General features: G+C 49.0%; 1 protein-coding gene across 4 annotated transcripts in view; it reads right to left on the reverse strand.

The window, feature by feature from the left end:
• Positions 1 to 21,276, reverse strand: part of R3HDM4 (R3H domain containing 4) — a 31,462-nt gene extending 10,186 nt beyond the window's left edge. The window contains exons 1-4 of one of the 4 annotated variants that reach the window (XM_050933946.1): positions 21,135 to 21,276; positions 9,198 to 9,352; positions 7,950 to 8,083; positions 105 to 228 (exon numbers count right to left, since the gene is read on the reverse strand). In XM_050933946.1, coding sequence (XP_050789903.1) covers positions 105 to 228; positions 7,950 to 8,083; positions 9,198 to 9,352; positions 21,135 to 21,193 — 472 coding nt within the window. In that variant the 5' untranslated portion in view covers positions 21,194 to 21,276. The remainder of the gene's footprint in view (positions 1 to 104; positions 229 to 7,949; positions 8,084 to 9,197; positions 9,353 to 21,134) is intronic. The other 3 variants (XM_050933948.1, XM_050933947.1, XM_050933949.1) reach the window with 3 other exon arrangements.
• Between the last annotated feature and the right edge of the window lie 210 nt (positions 21,277 to 21,486).

Below are 21,486 nucleotides of genomic sequence, written 5' to 3' on the forward strand. Positions count from 1 at the left end.
GAGGAAATGAGAGCAGGGTGCAGCAAGGCGACACCCAGGAACGTAACATCCACTTCAAGATTCAAAAGTCACCCCTGTCCGGCCTTCCCTTCCCCTCTCGGTACCTTTCCACTTGTCCTCCGCTTTAACAGGGAGCTTCCTCTTGTGCTGCTTCTTGGCCTCTTCCTCTAGGTAGAGCAGGACCCTCTCCTGTTCCTCACCAGACCGGTTCATGAAGTCATTCCAGATCTGCGAAGGGAAGTCACACCACAATTTCAGTGTAGCCGTGTGCAGTGGACTCAGATTCAGTCACCAGAACTCAGCCACCTCAGGTGCATGCAACGCCGTGGTCTCCAGGCACCATTTGAAACTTGGATAAATTACTGCCCCTTCAGCCCACCCACTCCCCAGTCCTTGAAGCTTGTCATTTGGGGCAAATCTGTTCAGTGAAGTCCTTGAGCAGCTTAGAAGATTCACAGCCAGCTAGGAACAGAGATGAACAGACTAGTTTACAGGAAGAACTTGGCCTGCCTAGCCCCGCCCTTGTATCAATACCCGAGTTCGCACCCAGAGATACTGGATCAGAGTTTGGAGCTCGTCACACCAGGCCTCTGAACTTGCTACTTATTCATTCTGGGGGCAGCTCAAGGTGTTAGCTCTGAGCCAAGAAGTTCTGCATGGCCTTGGTGTGGCAGTGATTCCCCCTCCAGGAAGTTTTGCTGTCAGCTCTTGGGACTGAAAGCTCTGGAACCTGTGGCAGGATATTCTCAGAACAGTCTTTGGACTTTGCTCCTCTGGCCCCTGGAGTATTCCAGGACTCTCCGCAAGATGCAGCTGTCTGGGTCAAGCGATTCAGATTGTTTTAGGGGCAGGAAATGCAGATTTTTTTGTCTTTTTAGACCCAACCTATTAATGGTTTTTTTAAATGAATGTGACGAGTGCTGAAGTGTTGGTGCCATTTATGAAATCCAACTGATCTCAGCGCTAAACGCTAATTTAGGCTTTCTAATTCATGCTACACTTTGATCATAAAAGGCTACAGGCATGATGGGTTTATTATTGGTTTCAGTCCTACATTCACAGCGCCAGCCCTGCCCCTGGATCTTGGATAAGCTGGGGAGAGACCAGCTTTCTCGGCATTAAAAAGCATACACGAGTAAGGTGATGCTGTATTCTCTTGGCCAGATTCCGAGGCCAGAAGGGACGACTGTCATCATCCAGTCTGACCTACTGTGTAACTTCCCCCAAAATAACTCCTAGAGCTGAGTGGTTAGAAAAACATCCCATCTGGATTTAAAATTTGTAGAAAATCTGCCAAAACCCTGGGTAAACTGTTCCAACGATTAATTACTCTCACCGTTAAAAACGAACATCTCCTTTCCAGGCTGAATGTGTCCAGCTTCAACTTCCAGCCAGCGGATCGTGTTACACTTTTCTCTGCTAGTTTGAAGAGCCTATTATTAAATATTTATTCCCCATGTAGGTACTTATAGACTGAGGATCGAGTCACCCTTTAACCTTCTCTTTGTTAAGCTAAATGGATCGTGCTCCTTGAGTCTGTCATTATCCAGCATGTTTTCTAACCCTTTAATCCATCTCATGGCTCTTCTCTGAACCTCCTCCAACTTGTCAATCTTCTTCTAAAATTACGGACGCCACAGCTGGACACAGCATTCCAGAAGAGGTCGCAACAGTGCCAAATACAGAGGTAAAAATCACTTCTCTGCTCCTATTCAAGACTCCTCGGTTTATGCATCCCAGGATGGTATTAGCCCTTTTGGATATAGATTTGCTCCAGCAGCTCACATTCAGCTGATTATCCACATCCCCTCACAATCTTTTTCAGAGTCTCTGCTTCCCAGGATAGAAGCCCCCAGGAAGTCCAGGAAGTATGGCCTGCGTTCTTTGTTCCTAGATGTATACTTTTGCATTTAGCCATATTAAGCTATTCAGACTGCTCTGTATCAATATCCTGTCCTCTTCATTACTTACCACTCCCCCAATTTGTGCGTCACCTGCAAACTTTCAGAGATGATTTTACAGTTTCTTCCAGGTCATTAATCCAAATGTTAAACCACGCAAGACCAAGAACAGATCCCTGCGGAATCTTACTAGAAACAGCTGTTCAATCATGATTCAAAGTTTACAGTTACATTTTAAGATCTATCAGTTAGCCAGCTTTTAATCCACTTCATGTGTGCTCTGTTAAATTTGATATCTTTCTAGTTTTCTTTTTTAATCAAAATGCAGTGTGGTACCAAGTCAAATGCCTTACAGAAGTCTAAGTGTATTACATCAACACTTTATCATCCAAACTTGTAATCTCCAAAATAAAAAAAAATCAAGTTAATTTGACAGGATCTATCTTCCATAAACCCATGTTGGATGGCATTAGTTATACTACCCTCCTTTAATTCTTTAATAAATTAAGTCCTGTATTAGCTGCTGCATTATCTTGCCCTGGATCAACATCCGACTGACAGGCTTATCATCCCATTTATCCTTTTAAAATATGAACACAACATTAGCTTTCATCCAGACTTCTGGAACTTCCCCAGTGTTCCAAGACTTATTGGGAAAAAAAATCAATATTAACAGTCCAGAGAGCTCCTCAGACAGCTCTTTTAAAACTCCTGCATGCAAGTTTTGTGGACCAGCTGATTTTAAAATGTCTCTCTTTAGTAACTGCTATTTTACATCTTCTTGAGATACTAGTGGAATGGAAAGAGTGTTATCATATATGATAGGACATCTCCCCCTATCCCCTTCCCTCCCCGCAAATACAAAACAGAAATATTTATTGAACATTTCTGCCTTCTCTACATTATTACTGACAACTCTACCAGCTTCATCTAGTAACGAACTAATACCATTGTCAGGATTCTTTCTGTTCCAAATATACTTAAACAACTCCTTCTTATTGTTCTTAACTCTGCCGGTCAGATATGTCTCCTTCTGTCTCTTTGCTTCCCTTATCAATTTTCTACCATTCCTAGCTTCTGATTTATATTCATTACTGATGATCCCCGGGTTACGCAAACCCCACCTATGGAAATCCAGACTTAACGGAAAAAGTTCCATAAGTTTTGTTTTTTTTTTTTTTTTTTGGGGGGGGGGGGGCTAATTGTTGGAGATACATTCCCGACTTCCGCAAAATTCGACTTATGCCAGGCATTCCAGAACAGAATGCTTGCGTAAGTCAGGGAGCTTCTGTACTATCAACCCTTCCATTTGATATTTTATTTTTTAATTTTTTAAAGCTGCCTTCACCTCCCCTTTAAACCAAGTTGTTTTTTTTAACCAATACAGCCTTCTTCTTTGATTGCGGCTTTTGGGACATCTAGTAAAGTTTTCCTAGGCAATTTCCAATTATCAGTTACTTTTTTTTTTTAATTAAATTCTTCCTCGGAGATGACTGGGCTCATAATTGTCTTCCGCATTGTGAAACTGCATCTTTTAAAGCACCAAATATATATACACTGATGATCTGGACTTTATTCCATTTGCATATTTAAAATGTGATCAAGTCATGATCAATTGTACCTAAGCTACCATTCATTTTTAGTTCTGTGATCAGTTCCTCTTTATCTGTCAAGATGGAGTCTAATGTAGAATTCCCACAGCTGGATGCAACACTTCATGAGTTAGGAAATGGTCATCAATAATATTTAGAAATTTCACAGATGATTTAGTACTGAGAGCAAGAGATATCCAGTGTGAGTCACTCAAACTGAATGCCCCATGATCACACAGCTTCCCCCGCTCGCCCCACCCCACATGTTATAGGGAGACATGTAAGGAGATGGTCATCCTGCTCCCAAGTGTGATTTGGTGATCTGTACCAAACACCAACTAATATTGCATCTGGTGCTTTATCTGTTCGACACTGATCCATAAGCGTTCAACATCATTTTCTTCCACGTTACCAGTGACTCAAAAACAGGTAGGGCCATTTTTGACAGAGTGCACCCTCCCTTTTTTGTCCCCTTGAGCCTTCCTAAATAGGTTCGGACCATTGATTTTAACATTCTGGGACTCATCCCACAAGGTTTCGGTCATGCCAACTAAATTGAATTCATGCTCCTGAATAAGCAACTTCAATTCCTCATTTGTTACCCAGGCGCCTAGCACTGGTGTACAGGCAATTACAGAATTTTTTCTCTTCATGTCCTTTGGTCCCTTGATTAATTTTGTCCTCAGCATCCTGATTCTGTACTAAATGATGCTTGTATCTTCCCTCCTTTTCACCCACCTTGTTTGTTAGTCGTTTAATGCCCTCCTGACCACTCAAAATCAGTTCCTCTTCTACTGAGATGGAGGCCATGCAAACTATAAACTTCTATACACCAATAGAAGGTGGTCCAATGTTTCACAAAACCAAAACCATACACCACTTACCTAGCCAGCAGTTCACTTCCAGCATCTTCCACCTTGCCTTTTCCTTTGTTTCTGAGATGATCACTTGGACATTCTTCTTCTTCAGCACGCTTCCAAGTTCCCTGAAGACATCGTCTATCGGCGAGCTCTCTAACAACACAGTATCATGAGTGCCTCTAGGAACCACCACCAATGGTTCCTTTCCCACAGAGTTCCAAATCCGATCCAGCCTTTGAGTGACATCTTGGGGCTTGGCTCCAGGAAGGCAGCACACCATCCTGTTTTCTTCTCGTCCGTTGCAGAATGTTCTTCTGATTCTTCTGAGCATTGAACCCCCAGCAAAGATAGTCTGTCTTCCTCCACCGGTTGGAGAACTTTATGGACAAGCTTGATTCTTCTGACAGGTTGGTCCCAAGCTGCCATCCACACGTGTCCTGTACATCACTCCATTCCTTGGGACCGGCTGGATCTTGAGAGATTTTCTTCAGTTTCCACGTTAAGGACCTGACATTGATTGGCAACTTCTAACTGCATGGAATTCCTCCTGGTCTTCTGCTCTGGTGGTCCAAGCTTGCCCATCCTCATCCATCCCCAGCTGTGCAGAATGCTGCTGTGACCTCTTGTCTCTGGTGGTTACATATTGCTAGGTCTCCTGTGACTGCTTGGCAGCCAGCTCCTTTCTTCCTTGAACCTAGAGTACTGATGTTTCCTGAACCTGGCTGTCTAGGAGCTCCTCAGCTTCTGATAATAATAATTGGAGATATATCTATCTCGTAAGAACTGGAAGGGACCTTGAAAGGTCATCGTGTCCAGCCCCCTGCCTTCACTAGCAGCACCAAGTACTGATTTTTGCCCCAGATCCCTAAGTGGCCCCCTCAAGGATTGAACTCACAACCCTGCGTTTAGCAGCTCAATGCTCAAACCACTGAGCTATCCCTCCACCCAGTAGCATCTTTACTTGCCCCTCCAATCCAAGAATTTTCTCCTCCGGCACAGCCACCAACTTGCCCAGGAAGTCCCTTCTGGCTTCAGCTAGGAAAGAAAACATGACACATCCGTAGCAGGTCACCACCATGTGTTTACCACTGGCCATCTAAAAATCGCATGTAGAGCTGCACCTGGAGAGAGTACCTCTAATATTCCCTCTCTCAACTCCCTCTGAGACTGTCCTGTTAGGTGCCTCCGTTCATGGCTCTCAAGTGACCTTTAATGCCAAGTCCCCCTGCTTAGCTTAGCTCTGCCCCTCAGCACCAGGCAGCAATTAACCACTCAGACTTCAGACAGACCAAACACCACTCACCAAGTCCCGCTACCTCCAACCACAGAGTCTGCAGCTACACCTTCCAACAGTCCCCTTGTAGCTGCTTCTGTTCGCCTGCAACGTTAAAAGCCTAAACATCTAAGATAGGAGAGAGAAAACAACATTTCCAAACTTCTTGTTACAAAGCAGATTGCTACATCTCATCCAGACAACTGCAGGAAGGAGGTTTGGCAAGACGCCTGTTCTGACGGAGCGCTGCAGGTCACATGGGGTTAAACATCAGGCACAAACCAAGTTGTTTGATGCTGCAAGTGTCCCTCCAGACAAGGCAAGCCTTGATTTAGCAAGCACCTGTTAAGCAGGAAGTGCTGCTTGCTTTGACAGAGCACTTCCTGAAACTGACAGCTCCTTTGAGCCAGAACCTGAGCAGGAACTACTTCAGCACTGGAGTTTTTGCTCCTATGCACAACCAACGCCTCAGTATCTCTGCTCCACCCACAGGCAACCTCCAAGTCAGGACATTAGCCTGCCACATGATCTTTAAAGCTTGGTCCAACTATAGACCAGAAAAAGACCAACAAGGGAGCAGCCTTCCCACTATATGCTGGTTTTCACCATGCAGGAGAGATGGTCTGTGCAGACCTAGATGGAGCGTTACATGTTGGGATATGGTGCCACTAAAACACAGCAAGTTCCACTGTACGAACTCTAGCAACTTACTGGGCACACGAAGGCTTGACCTGGTGTGACCACTCATCAGGCAGAGCGTGGATATCAACGTTCTACTAGCTGGTTTTGTGTCCAGCCATCACCCACAATTGGCTGCCTCATACTCCTGTGGAAGGTCTCAGATGCTAGACCTTGAGACGCTGAAGAATTCTGCTCGGAGGACACGCTCCCTCCCAAGGCAACCTGGTCTGAACAGACATCCCGGGTGGTTCAGTCAGTGAAGCATGCGGTGGGCATAACAGTTCATTACGACCTCCTACTCCAAGTCCTGGCCACTGAAGTCCTCTCCCAGTTAATTACTCATTTAATCTCCTCACAGAGAAATGATTCCAGCTTCCCCAAACAAAAGCTGCTCTCTAAGTGAGTGTCTCAAATGATGCCTCTGCGGCATCTGCTTGTCATACAGCCCCAGGGGACAGGAAAGCGGATAGAAATCATCATTGACTGGGCGAGTCAATGGCGAGCATTAAAACGCTGAGTTTCTTCACAGCTCTCTTAACGGAGGAAGCCATTGCGTCCACTAGCTAACAGTTCCGCTGGGGCGAGCCCCCCCTCTGTTCAGCTCATCGTGCAGGCTCTTGAGGGTTTCGTGGCACAGGCCGTGCCCGCACCTGTGACGGGCCCACAGAAGCTTGGCAACATGTCACACTGTCTACATCACCCCAGGGAACTTCCCTCCCAACCTTTGACCCCCAAAATAGACCAGGGAATTAGCTTCTTAGCCGTAAAGAAAAAAGTTGTCGCGGTCTCAACCACCCACTTCTGCTGGACAGAAAATTGACTCTGGTGTGAATTAAGATATGGCCTCCCATCCCAATCTATAAATACTCCAGTGATCACCCCAGGATAGACCCATCGTAGGAAAGCCAGGAATTTGCACTTTAGAGATCATCTCCAAGGCCTCTGCCCAAGGGAAGCCTGAGAAGGCACATCACAGCTCTTCCCCAGACAGGGAAGTTTGCAATTGTCTGATCCAAAGGTCTCCTGGTACGTATTTCCGCTGCTTTTGAGGGAGGATACGGAGCTCCCAGCCACAGGAAGCCCAAGTAAACAGAAGACCCCTGGAAGCCAAGGGAGCGCAGATCTTTCCGCACGTGCTGGCCTTGCCTGCAGAAGTCACACAGCCCAAGGCAAAAGAGGGGGCATGAGGAATTGCGCTTAATTTGGATGCCAGCACTTGGCTCTAGATGCACTTGTTAACGATGTATATGAAGCGAAGGCCCCACCCCACTCAGGAGCCCATGTGGTGCCCTGGGAAGGGCAGGATGGAGGCGCTTGAGGGAGGTTAAAAGAACCTTGAGGCCCCAGTCTCCACCACTTTCAGACCAGCCAGACCCCCTGGCAGCATGGACTAGTGGGCTGAGCTCAAGGCTGGAAACCAGGAGCTCCTAAGTGTTATTCCTGGCTCTGACACAGACTCACTGTGCAGTCCTGGCCAGGTCACCTCCTTACAGCAGGAGGAGGCTGAGTGTTAGCCAGTGTTCCTGCACTACCTTGGCAGGAACAGCAAGGATCTAAGGACCAAGCGATACCGTTACTGGACACTTTATGTCCAGGTTTCCCAGCCTGAGCCTGAAGCAGGTACATTCACCCCGGCACCTACCTCCATGTACATCTCGTTGTTGCAGGCCTCCGTGAAGATGCTTGGGGCAGCAGAGTGTGTGAGTTCCCCATCGTCATTCCCACATTCGTCCCGCTCCAGCAGGGTCATCAAGTACCGAGCTAGGAAACAGAGCCCTTTAGAAACAAGGAGCGGGAGCTCCAGGCAAAGCGGCTCTCAGCAAGAGGGTTTCTGATTATTGGGAGTGACTCCAGCTTGAGTCCCAGCCTGGGGATCTAAGGCCAACGCAAAGCAAGAGACCCACCTACACCTGGGCAGGACAAAGGGGAATGGGGAAGGAGAGCTACCCAGGAGCCATGCCCTGCACTGGAAACATAAGCAGGAATTGTTCTTAGCCCCTTCCCATCCTCCCAAATCAGAGATCAAGCATTCAACATGGCAGAGACTCAGTCATCAAATCCCCATATGGGATTGTTCCCTACAGTACGTTTTCCGGAGCTCTGTCCCAACCAGTTTGCAGCCTCCACCACATTCTCTGTGAGACTGTTCCTCCCTCTAAGAGCTCAGGCCACTCTGAACTTCTCCTCTCCAGAGATTCAGCCCGAGTCTTCCTCAATTTCATCCCATTACTCTTTGCCAGACCCCACATCAGGTAAGATCACTCACTCCACAGCTGGGCAGAACTGCATCCACTTTACACCACCGCATCGTGCAAACCCATCGCTAGCTGACTAGTCAAGCTAGAGCCTTGGAAGTCATTAAACAGAGGGGCAAAGTCCACAGGAAAATCCATCGGGTGGGGGAGTCTGAAGACAGGGGAGTGGAGATCAGAGGGAAATATATGAGGAGCATTTTAAATAAGCAGTAGCAGCACATTGGCCAAAGTTTGCACAGGTGACCATGCAATCTGACACATCTTAAAGGGACCTGGGTTTCAGAGGGTGGATGCTCAGTCAGATCCCTTTAAAAGTTCTCAAGTTGCGTACTCTACCCCTCCACCCCAAAAGGCACTAGTCACCTTTGCAAGCCTTGGCCTGTTTGTCCAGAAGGCTCCACGCAGTCACCTCTGGAGTGGCTGGCTTCAAGCTATCTCACTTATGTACCTGGCATACAGCCTGGCGATGAGCAAGTGCAGGCAGAGCTGGATTCCACCAGCCTCACGCACCATGAACTGTCCCTCATGCTGCAAGCTGCTCCCAAGGAAACAGATGGGACTACCCCAGGGGTAAGAGACTGCTGAGTGCTTAGGGGGAAGAGGCTGCATGAAGCATAAAATGGCCTGATCCTTACTGTTCTCCAGCCTCTGAAGGCTCTTGCGCCCCTTGGCCTTTGGGATGAGGTCGGAGTTGCGGATGGCCTGGTTGATGTAGTACTGCTTCCGTTTGGAGGGGGAGACCCTCTTGGATGGGGAGCTCCCCAGAGGAGGCAGGCAGTCTTCAATCCTCCTACAGAGACAGAAAGAACACACCATGAGAGGTGCCACATGCCAAGGGCTCTGTTCAGATCTTGAGGCCACCAAGGACTGGCCCAGCTGAAAAGCTCTGGGGACCTAGGCCAGGAATAGTAAGAAGGGGGGACTGCAGGGCAGCCTTGACGATCGGCTCAGCTGTGTATGGGGAACCCAGGGCCAGAATAGCAGAGGGCCTGCAGGTCAGGACAGGGCCAGCAAGAGAGCTGTGAATGGGGAACCCAGGGCTGGGGTAGAGGTCAGGACTGAGATGCATCAGCAGAGCTAAGCAGGGGAGAGGGGGCGGGCACGGCAGAGGAAAGCCCGGATAACACCTATTCTCGTCAAGCTTTGTGCCAGCCAATGACAAATTCACTCAATGTTACAATCATGCAAACCCATCGCTAGCTGACTAGTTAAGCTAGAGCCTTGAAAGTCATTAAACAGAGGGGCAGAGTCCACAGGAAAATACATCGGGTGGGGGAGTCTGAAGACTAGTGTAAAAAAACTCCCATAACCACCACCTCCATTCCTCAGGCTTCGAAGCCCAACTTGATTAGATTGCTTCAGTGGCCATGTAGTAACAATAAGATTTGATGCTTAATTAACTCTGCCAACACGCACGTAAATAGACAGCCTGCTTCTCAGCAGAACAAAGACAAATTCCATCTGGCAGCCCAGATTCTCAGACATCCACAGACTCTGTTATTAGAACCGGACCTAGCGATGCAATGAGCGCACCCAGATGCCGGGTAAGAGAACATGCCCATATGGGGGTTTAGTCCTGGCCAGGCAAAGCTCCACAACCAGCCAGTGGAGTGATCCCCAGAGGGACGTGTTTTGTTCTGTTACACGAGTGCAAATCTAGAGGAATTCAACTGGGATTTCTTATGCAAGCATAAAAGGAGACTTGGGCTTGGTGATTTCTCAATATTCTTTGGCGCGATACATGAGCGCCGATGCACTGAGACGGCTCCCTCCAGTAAGGGGTCACCGCGTCAAACCCTGACTTACACGGCTTCTTCTTGTAACATTCCAGGGGGCATCACTCATAGCCGCTGACCCTTTGCACGTAGGCAAGGATCTCACAGCACTTTAGAAAAGGTAAGTACTATGGTCTCCATTTGATAGATTAAAAAAACAGCCACAAAGGGCACTTTAGGCCTGTTCTACAAGTTTTGCACTGGTATAACTATTTTGGTTGGGGTGTCATTTTTCACCAAAACAGTTATACCTGGACAACAGCCCTAGTTGGCGTATCATGACACCTTGTACCAGTATGTTATTCCTGTCAGGGAAAGGGAATAAACTATGCTGGTATAAGGTACCTTTATACTGGTATAACTGTGTCCACACCAAGGCTGTGCTGTTTGAACTATATCACTGTAATTAAAGCAGTAGTCCTTGTCTAAACACTCAAGTTGTAAGTGATTTGTCCAAGATCACAAGGCAGAGTTAGGAACAGAACCCAAGTTCCCAGATTCTCTTCCCCAATCTAAAATGATACAGTAGAACCTCAGAGTTATGAACATCCCGGGAATGGAGGTGGTTAGTAACTCTGAAATGTTCATAACGCTGAGCAAAACATCATGGTTGTTCTTTCAAAAGGTTACAACTGAACATTGACTTAATACGGCTTTGAAACTTTATTCTGTAGAAGAAAAATGCTGCTTTTAACCATCTTAACTTAAATGAAACAAGCACAGAAACAGTTTCCTTACCTTGTCAATTTTTTTTTAAACTCTCCCCTTTTTTAGTAGTTTACATTTAACACTGTACTGTACTGTATTTGCTTTTTTGTGTCTCTGCTGCTGCCTGATTGCATACTTCTGGTTCCAAATGAGGCGTGTGGTTGACTGGTAAATTTGTAACTCTGGTGTTTGTAACTCTGAGGTTCTGTTGGTGGTAACCTTACCTTGATCCCTATAGAAAAGTCATGAGAGAAAGCATGCACAGCTGGAAACTCATTTAGCGATAAAGCTACAAGCTGAATACTTTGCCTGCAGAGCAACCTGACATTAGCGTCTACAAGGCCGAGCAGGCAGACAGAACTACTTGACCTTCGAAGTGAATACAACTGATACACGAATGAGATATTCGCTTGCTACTGCTCTGTAATGCAGAGCAAAATTATTCCACCAAATCTACCTGGGCTGTTTGCCAACAATCAGCTAAAGAAAAAGACCACAAGCTGCTCTGGTCCATTTTCAAGGCCAGGGTTTTATATTATGCACAGACATGGCCTAGCTCTGAAGTCGTTATTTTTTGTCCAAGACCCCAGATCCCAGAGGGAACAACAAAATAATGATCATAATAAGCAAATAAGATTTCTGGGTCCGTTCTAAAGCATCTGGCAGTCCAGATTTGGCCCACAGTCCATCTATTGACTACCCCTTGTCTAGCTGAACAGCCTGGTAAATATTAAACCCAAGCATGAATTTCAGAGGAGTTCACTGAAGATTTAAGTTGGCTGTTTTTTCTTTAAGAGCACAAAATTTTTCATCTGATTATTTTTAAACCTGCAACTGTTACAATTAACACCCAAGATCAACATAATTTAATGTTTCCTGATTCCCCCCCTCCCCCAATATCTTTGTACATTCGGCAGCACGCTGTGTGCATTCGGCAGCAAGCTGCGTGCAATCAGTTTCACTGTTTGCTTCCCCTTTTGTTTGCATGGATTTCCACATAGCAACAGGAGACAAACATTAAAAAACCAAAACCTGCAGCTGTAAAAAAAATTGGCAGAAGGATGGGGGGAGGGGCAGATCTAGCATCTGAAACTTTTTTTGTAAACTGTTTGAAACTAACTACATTTCAGTTGTCTCTTTAAATAGAGGCTAGTTTGCAAGCTTAGGGTAACAGGGGACCACCCGTATCCCCTCAACCCCACAATGCTGCTTCCTCCACTTACAACACCCAGATTTGTGTCATCAGAGGTCCTGCTCTTCCTTGCAAGCACACCTGGTCACAAGGGGAGCAGCACAGCATCAGACAGGCGAGTCACAATGTTATGGTGCTTGGGGCCAAAGTTTATGATCACTTTAAATCTATCTCCTAGGCCTGAAGTACTGCAGATCAGAGACCGTCTCTCCCCCATGTCCCTCCAAGGCAGCCAGAGGTCATCTTTTTACCCATCCTCATCCAGGCCAGGCCAAGGCAGGAACCCCCTTGGTTCTAGGGCTCCCTTCCTGCAACAGAGCCAGGGGAGTCCAGCTGAAGCTGCCTTTGAGGTCTATTCACCCCATCTCTGAACCAGTGGATACAGCACTGGACTGGGAGTCAGGAGACCTGGGTTTTACACCTGGGCTCTGCCATTGGCCTGTTGCAGGAGTCATGTCAGATATGTGCCTCAGTTTTTCCACCTGTAAAATAGTGATAATGATGGTGATCTTCCTGTGTAAGGCACTTTGAGATCTAGTGATGTAAAGCAATGCATAAGAAACAGGGATTATTATTCTATTCCTGGCTCTGCCACTGACTCACTATGTGACCTTGGGCAAGCCACCATCCTGGTCCCCGCTCCCTCTCACCCTTTGCCTGTCTTGTCTATTTAGACTGTGAAAATCCTGCACCCATTGAAGTCAACAGGAGTTTTGCTATGGACGTCAATGGATCCAGGATTCCATCCTAAACTCTTTGGGCAGTGACGGTCTCTCACTATGTACAGCGCCGAGCACGGCTGATAGGGTCCTGACCTTGTTTGGGTGCTACTGTACTCCAACTAACCCAGCTTTGACCCACTGAGATCTCTCCTTACCAATCCCTTTCTGGGATTAATTTTTCTGCCCAGTTTAAGCTGTACGCTGGGGCCTCTGGCTAATGATTTCACTTTGTTCACATTATTTATAACCTCCCAGGTACAGCAGAACCTCAGAGTTACAAACACCCAGTGTTACAAACTGACTGGTCAACCACACACCTCATTTGGAACTGGAAGTATGCAATCAGGCAGCAGAAGAGACCAAAAAAACCAAATACAACACAGTGTTAAACGTAAACTACGAAAAAAAGGGAAAGTTTTAAAAAAATAAAATAAAGACTTGACAAGTTAAGGAAACCGTTTCTGTTTTTCATTTAAATTAAGAAGGTTAAAAGCAGGGGTTCTCAACTCTCTCAATATGCTATAAAAACTCCAGTGCCCAGCAGGGCTGGAGGGGGGAGAAATTCGGGGCTCCAGGCCAGGGACCCTTGGGCATAAGTGTAGTTTGACTTCTATTTTGGGGGACGGGGGGCAAAGGCTGGCAGGGCTCAGGCCAGCTCCGAACCACAGGGTCCAGGGAGGGAGTGCCACCCCCGCCCCGTGACTCACCTCAGCAGGTGGCACCCACCTGTCAGGGGCTGTAGGCTGGTGGCTGCTCCTTGAGGGCTCTGCCAGCCCCGGAGCCAGGCCTGGGTAGCTCTGACCGACTGCGTGAGCAGTCAAAGGGGGCTGGGAGCTCAGGAGCAGCCGCAACCCCTGGCACCAGCAGCAGATGGGGGAATGCCAGGGCTGCCCACTCCACGGCGCCACCAACCAGAGGAGCAGCTGCCCACACTGCCTGGCTCCAGCTTCCCGCCTAGGATCTGGCCCAAGGGAGGGGCCTGAAGGAGAGGAGGAGGTAGGAGGGTGGAGCTGCCCCCAGGACTGCCCCCCTCTGGGTAAGGCACTGCAGTTTGTGGGGAGCAACACCCTCATGACCCCTCAATTCTGCCCATGGGCTCAGGGCTTCTAGTCCTGCTGCTTTCAGCTTTGGCAGGGGAAGCTCAGGGTTTCAGCCCCACGCTGCCCCCGGCTTCAGTGGGAGGAGGGGAGGAAGAGAGGGGAGCTCTGGGTTTTCAGCTCCAGGCTGCTCCTGACTTCAGGGGAGGGAGGGAGAGAGGAGGGGAAGGAAAGCTTGGGGTTCCAGCCCCGTGCTGCCCCCAGCTTCAGCCCCACGGGAGGCGCCGGGGATGGAGTTTCAGCCACATGTTGCTCCCAGTTTCAGCCCCACGGCGGGGAGAGGTGGGGAGGGGGCAGGGTTTCAGCGGTGGGGCCATGCAGCTCCCCTGCTCGCGGATCCTCAGGGGCCAAGACTTGCAGTTCAGAACCGCTGGTTAAAAGCAGCATTTTTCTTCTGCATAGTACAGTTTCAAAGCCCTGGTAAGTCAGCGTTGAGCTGTAATCTTTTGAAAGAACCAGAACATTTTGTTGAGTTACAAACAACCTCCATTCTTGAGGTGTTCGTAACTCCGAGGTCTTATTGTACTTTGAGATGGGGATTTGATGAGTAAATCACAGCCCAACTGTGCACAGGTTGTAAAGAGCAATTTACAATTCATGACTCAACTTTAAGATTTAAACCTGCTCCAGCCAGACTGAGAATCCAAACACAAGCAGCATTGTGCTAGTGTATGAGACCACGTCAGAGACTCCCAGCGACGGTCAGCGCAGGCTAAGTTTGGTGTAAATAGTAAACGGCATAAATGACAACCAAAAAATCCCCCCAAACAAATTAAGTTTATAATAATCCCAGATATTCTTCAAAAAGAATGCAAGAAATTGTAAAGCAGGTTTCATACTGAGAACGTCCTGTCTGACTCCTGAAGTTGGACTACACAGAAGGAAGAAACACCTCTGGGTCCTTCAATCAAAGCAGCTGCTGTCTGGATCATGCTAATTCCATAGTGCATGAGGAAGAGTAGCCTCACATTTTAAGGCATCGGATTGGGATTCAGGAGATCTAGGCTAAAGGCCTGACTCTGCCACCGATTTCCTGTGTAGTCCTGGGCAAGACACTTAGTCTCTCTGTGCCTCAATTTCCCCATCTGTAAAAGAGGGATCAGAATCCTTCATGTTTCCTGTTTAGATTGTAAATTCCCTGGGACATGGGCTGTCTCTCACTATGTGTCTGGATGCACCAAGCTACTGTAACTAATACTGGCTAAGACTGCCACAAACGGGTGGGTTTGACCAGTCATATTTCCCAGCGACCGACATGTCATTCCCTGGGGAAGACCAAGCAAGGGGAACACCGGGAACCTTCCACAGAAGTCACTTCTATTGTGGAGGTCTGGTACTTTAGCTCTAAGTCATGCTTAGCGGCAGCTTGAGGTCAATAACACAGGTGGATGGTTTAACGCTCCACATGGACTTATTTATAAAGAGGAAAATGCCCCTCACCTGTAGCTTCAGGAATATTGCCTGGGTCCACTGAATACCCTAATTCTGCCAGTCTGGAGCCCCATTACACATCCCCCCTCGTGAAAAGTGCATTACATGAACAGGGGCATTGGCACAGCTCCCCTCACCATCTGGAAGATGGGAGGGCTGTGCTGGCAGGTTACCAATTGCAAATGGCACACAGGGATGGGAGGAAGGCAAGGTTTTTAATTTGCCTCCATGTCCTGATTTTCTCTTAAGTGGGGTCAAACCAGGGAGAGAACCTCTATTGTAAAATCTCTCACCCCTTCCAACTGGGGCAGGGATGATCTTGCAAAACAGAGGCAGGAAACTGGGGTGACAATGAACAGAAGGAGATGGAGAACCTTGCACAGTGCTGGAGCTACAGAAGAGAAGGAGAACCTGCACAGAAGTCTCCAATATAATCATGGCTTAAAAAAAAATAAATCATCCCACATATAGCTTAACTGGCTCATCATAAAGTTGACGTGCATGGAACCAACAGGTTTCATTCAAGTGTCTCAAAATCGGTAGGCGTGGAGTTAGTACCAGAATACCAAAACTTGCTTCAGTAGCCCAGCGGCCTATTGCTCTGAGATTTGTTTGACTTAAAGAGGATTATGCAGAAGAGCAAAAATCCAAGGCAACGCAGGTTTTGAAATATCCAATTTTAATGGCACCTTAAGGCAGTCCCAGCTCATCATAGCAGGGCAAATAAAAAAAATAAAGAGGACATTTCCCTCTGGCCTCGGCTGGAAAAAAGTTTTTAGAAATAAACAAGCAAGTTTCACCACAGAGGGCGTGTTCCAAGACTTTGGTGTCAAGTTTAATTTGGCTTGTGCTAGCAGGTTACCTCTTGCCGTCCTGTCTGATATCCTGGCAAAAAGGCCTTTCATCATACTCTGAGACTACTTCCATGCAAGGAGAGCACTTTTGCACTGTCACTGATTAACCCCGTTCCTTAGAAGAAGATTCGTGTGTAAAATCTACCCCGAGGTTGTTCTGCTGGAAGTTATGGTTTTGCAGTTCACCTTGTCTGTTAGGAATCAACACTTTCTTCTGACCTCTGCTTCCGTACTGGCACTTGGAAGGGTTTAATGTACCTGAAAGCATTCGCTCCAGTCTGCCAATTCAGCTCTCGTCCGAGTCTTTCCCACACGACTTTAGTGGCAGATTTCAAGAAGCAGCAGAGCTGGGGTGAATGCTTTATCCCACTGGAAGGATGGTATTCCGGCCTGAGAATGCACAGCACAACTTGCTAGCTCCAGCTGTTCTTAAGCTCAGAGCTACTATGAAGACAATGTCGCTTAGGCAGGGACCTGGACTAGGACTCAGGAGGCAGAGGTTCAAGGCACAGGTCTGCCACTGGTTTGCCAGCTGACCTTAGGCAAGTCATTTCACCTGTGCCTTAGTTCCCACCCCCCCATCAAATGGCAACAATGACCTGCTTTTGACAGGGATGACTGGAAAGCAAGATACATGAACTAGGTGTTAGCAGCAGCTACTGAACGGTTCAAGCAGGAAAAAATCCACACCAGAAGGTGACTGGCATGTCTTTCGCAGGTCCCGTCAGAGCAACAGACAACTGGTTTAATACTGCTTGGGAATCTCTGATCTTCGTCCTCCCTGCCAGATTTAAATGGTAACACATTCATTTTCAGCCTCGGAGACTCACAAGGCACGGTGACCTTACAATCACGCAGGCCCCTCGGTAACAGGCCCCAGTCCAGGAGCGAATAGCCAGTCCAAGACCGGCTTAATTTTCAACCCGTGACATTCATAGCAGGTTGCCCAGACACTCCTACAGGCAGAGCAGGCTCAGCATCATGCCAAGGCCTGTTCACAATCTCTTAGAAAGAAGGCAACATTTTTCTGGCAGCAGCATGAAACCAAAACTGCTTCTTCTTAGTGTTCAACCACCACCACTTGCTTGGCCAGCTCCTTCCAAACCTTTTCTCCACTTACACAACCAGTGGCTTAGAAAGGGGACTAGCTCTTGTTACCACTCTCCTCCACGCATCAGCTTCCCCCAGAGACGCTATATGCCGCTGTTCCTTCAGCATCACAGCATGGACAGTGCTGCTGCTAGAGAGCGTAAAATCTCATCCGTCACTGCTTGATACTCTACGAGTGAATGCGTTCTCATTTCTCACCCTTTCGCCAACCCCCCGCCCGGGTTTGGATTAAAAATGGGGGTGGGGAGCAGAGCACTCAGAACACTTGTGCAACCCTGAAGTCACTGCTAGTTCTCTAGCAACAAACAGCGCAAACTTCTAGCCATTTAAAACAGTTTTTGAGCCAGTGCTAAAGCAAGCCGCAAACCTCACAATGACACACACCTGACAGATTTCCTCACTGCTGCTCAAAACCAGTTCCTTAATGGTCCCTCCCAGGCTTACAGGCAATCAAAGGAATCAACAGATTTCATTACAGGAGAGCTGTAAACAAACAGTGTCTGGCCTTTACTACTTTATGAATAGGATACGCTGGGAATGGTCCCGGATGTTAGAAATTGGCTTTGTAGAATTGAGCCTCATGCATTAGTCCCAAGGAAGATCACTGATCATGCTAAGACAACAGGCCTGAGAGCAGGGTTTCCCTATCCGGTATGGACAGCATCCTCGTTCTAGAAAGCTGTCCTCTACAGACTGTAACCCCCGAGTACAGCATGGCTTCCAGACAGATACCTGGTTAGGAACTCTAGGGCCCTGCTGGTAACCAGGGTTTTACCTATTTTAGCTAGCACCTGCTAACTGTGGCTGATCCCCGTAGCCACCATGCCAAGGTCCCAGTTTTGGGACCATTTCTGACAAAAGCATCCAACATGAAATGGGTCATTTCAGCAGATGACAGTGGCAGACTCAGTTTCCCCAACATGCCCATGTAGGCAGGTCTGAGCCCCAGACACCCTACAGGAAGAACAAGCAGAATATGCCCCTCGAGGATTTCTGTTCGCACCCACCTTTACAAAGAAAAAAAGTTTAGGTAATCAACCAAAACCAGGTGCTTGTCAAGGTCTTCCTCTTCCATGATTTCTACACAGACTATCAGCCCTTCTGCCTTATTCTTAAGTGCTATGGCTACCCAGCTGTTAGGGCAGAGCACAGGGACTCTGTGTGACTCCCTCCAGGGCCAACTCGCCCTCTCTCTATGCCCAGCTTCGCTCACATGACGATGATGCTAACTTAACTCCATAAAGTATTTGGTGACCTTGGATGAAAGATGCTATAATTGCAGAGTGTAAACAATAATTAGTTAATTATCTGAGTAATAACCCTGTGCCCCTTATTCACCCAATGCTTCCAGCCTGCAGTTCACGAAGAACAGAAAACAAAAGGTTTCATGGTACAAAACGTGTTACCATTTTCTGAAGTTCACCTGACTCAGCTGGTTTCAGCCTTTTCCATACTTGTGATCTCCCTTTACAACAGGAGCTCTCTGGAACCTTCCCCGCAATCTAGCCCTGACAAATCACGGGGTAGTTACAACACCCAAAGTCCATTTCCGACTCTCAGGTTGAAACCCCAGGATCTAACACCAGCTCTGGTGGACAGCCAGAGGTCTGATTCTCCTTCGCCTTAGACGCCGGAGAGGAAGGATCGCTTAGTGATTAAAGCACTAAACTCTGGAACTCAGGAGACCTGCGTTCAATTCCCAGCTCTGACACACCTCAGGCAAGTCACTTGGTTGGTATGAGCCTCAGTTTCCCCTCTAACATGGAGATGAGGCTCATTCTCTACTGCATAGGGGTGTTGCCAGGGTAAATACATTAAGTCTTCGATACTATGGGAATGGGGGCCAGAGAAATATGTATCCACATCCGAGTGCCACAACTATGTTGACCTCACCCCCTAGCGCAGACGCCACTAGGTCATAGCTGTAGTCCTATAACCTCCATAGTGCATACAAGCCCTAAACTAGCCAGACTGTGGTGTCATTTACACCTTTTCCAAATGAGCATGTGATGCAACCATTCTGGTTGGGGACAAAACACCCACCTAGGACGGGTGCATTAGATGCAAAGCAAGGAAGAACTGGGCTGGGGAATCCCCCAGGCAAGAGGCCTCAAGGTTGTCTGTATGAGATGGTTGCACTGGTTTTATTCCTGGTGTTTCTTGAAACCAATGTAGTTAAACCAGTGCAAAAGGCTGTGTGAACACTTATCCCAGTTTAAGCCAGGCAGCTTGTTTCAGTTTAGCTTAAAATCAACTGAACTGAACAACAACAACAGCAGCTTCTCCACAGGAATTTGCTTCAAATTAACTTCAACTGGAGCAACTTCTGCATTTAAACAAGGCCTTATACCGTACTTTCAGGGATTTGGAGGTTCAAAGAGCCCAACCCAGAGTAAGGTGAAAGGTATTTGCATTCCCTGCGCTGCTGATCAGAAGGGAGGAGGAAACAGAGTGATGACCTTTTATGTGTCACCAAGGCAGAAGGGCGGGAGGCGGGGACCGGCCATAGCACCTGTGCCAGGTGAAGCAGATGCCCTAGACTCGTATGGGACCAAGGTCTCATTCTAGGGGGAAATGAAGCAGAGGAAACCTTAGGCTGTTCCAGTCTCTAGATCTGAGCACCTTTCAACTGTGCATTAAGCAAGATGACTGACATCCACCAGAGGCTTGAAAATACGCGGCCTGGGCTCAGTCCCCACTGGGTGCAGGCTTGGGGCACTGTGTGTGGGGGGGTTGGGGGGGCGGGTTGCAGACTTGAGACTAGAAGACTGTAGCCCTTCAGGTTTAACCCCTCACTCCCTGAAGGGAGAAACAAGGGAGAATAACCCTCTAGTATTTACCTGACTGGAGGTGGGGGCAGTTCCTCTTTTTTTATCTGCCCCCCCTTGGGTAAGGGGTGGGGTAATATGGTACCAGAGAAAGATGGAAGAACACTAATTTATCACCACTAGGGCGAGTGAGGCCCCCAACCTCAGAGAGGGTGGATCTGACCATGTGTGGGGACTGTGCCCCTCCCTGGGACTGGGGGCAGAGAGAGAGGATCTCTCTTACGTGGGAGGGAAACAACCCCCAGAACCCCCACCCTGAAAGGGGGGGATAATCTCACCCGTGTGGACAGGGACACCCCAGAAAAAAAATCTCCCCTGTGTGGAGAAGGAACCCCCCGGGCTGCTCCCACTCTCCCAGGGAAGGGGGCTCGGGATCTCCCCGGGGGGCAGAGAACCCCCACTCTGGCTGCTCCCAAGAAAGGGAAGAGTCCTCTTGTGTAGGGACCCCTGGCGAAGGGGGATCCCCTCTATATGGATGGGGATCCCCTAGCTGACCCCGTCGGCAGGGTGCCACCTAGGGACAGATGGGTGGGCGCCCCAGGGGCAGACGGGGGATCCCCGGCACCCCAGCAGAGGCCCCCCAGGGACGGACGGGGGAACCCCTGGGCTGCCCCCCCCAGGGGCAGACGTGGGAACCCCCGGGCTGCCCCCCCTCGCCAGGGGCCCCCCGGGGGCAGACTGGGGAACCCCCGGGCTGGCCCCCCCGGGCAGGGCCCCCCAGGGGCGGACGGGGAACCCCGGGCTGCCCCCCCCGGGCAGGGCCCCCCAGGGGCGGACGGGGAACCCCCGGGCTGCCCCCCCCGGGCAGGGCCCCCCAGGGGCGGACGGGGAACCCCGGGGGTCCCCCCCACTCACAGGTAGGGCTCCTCCGGGGTCTGCCCGCCCGCGGCCTCCCGGCCCGTCAGCACCACCATGGCGGGGCCGGCCGAGGCAGGCGGCCGGGCGGCTCCGCTCCGGATACAGGGGCCGCGGTGCCAGGCCCGGGCCCCCCGCCCCGCCCCGCCGGAAGCGGTGTCAGGCACGGGGCGGGCCCGGGGGTTAACCCCTGCGGGGCCGGGCCGGGGGAGAGGCGCCGCTCGGGGGGGCGGGGGGTGGGCACTAGAGAAAGAGGGGCAGGAAGGGATGTGGGGCAGCAGGGGCTGGGGGGCAGGAAGGGATGGGGGGCAGCAGGGCATTGGGCAATAGAGACGCGGCAGGAAGGGATGGG

The sequence above is a fragment of the Gopherus flavomarginatus genome, chromosome 24 (genome assembly GCF_025201925.1).
Source record: "Gopherus flavomarginatus isolate rGopFla2 chromosome 24, rGopFla2.mat.asm, whole genome shotgun sequence".
Classification (NCBI taxonomy): Eukaryota; Metazoa; Chordata; order Testudines; family Testudinidae; genus Gopherus; species Gopherus flavomarginatus.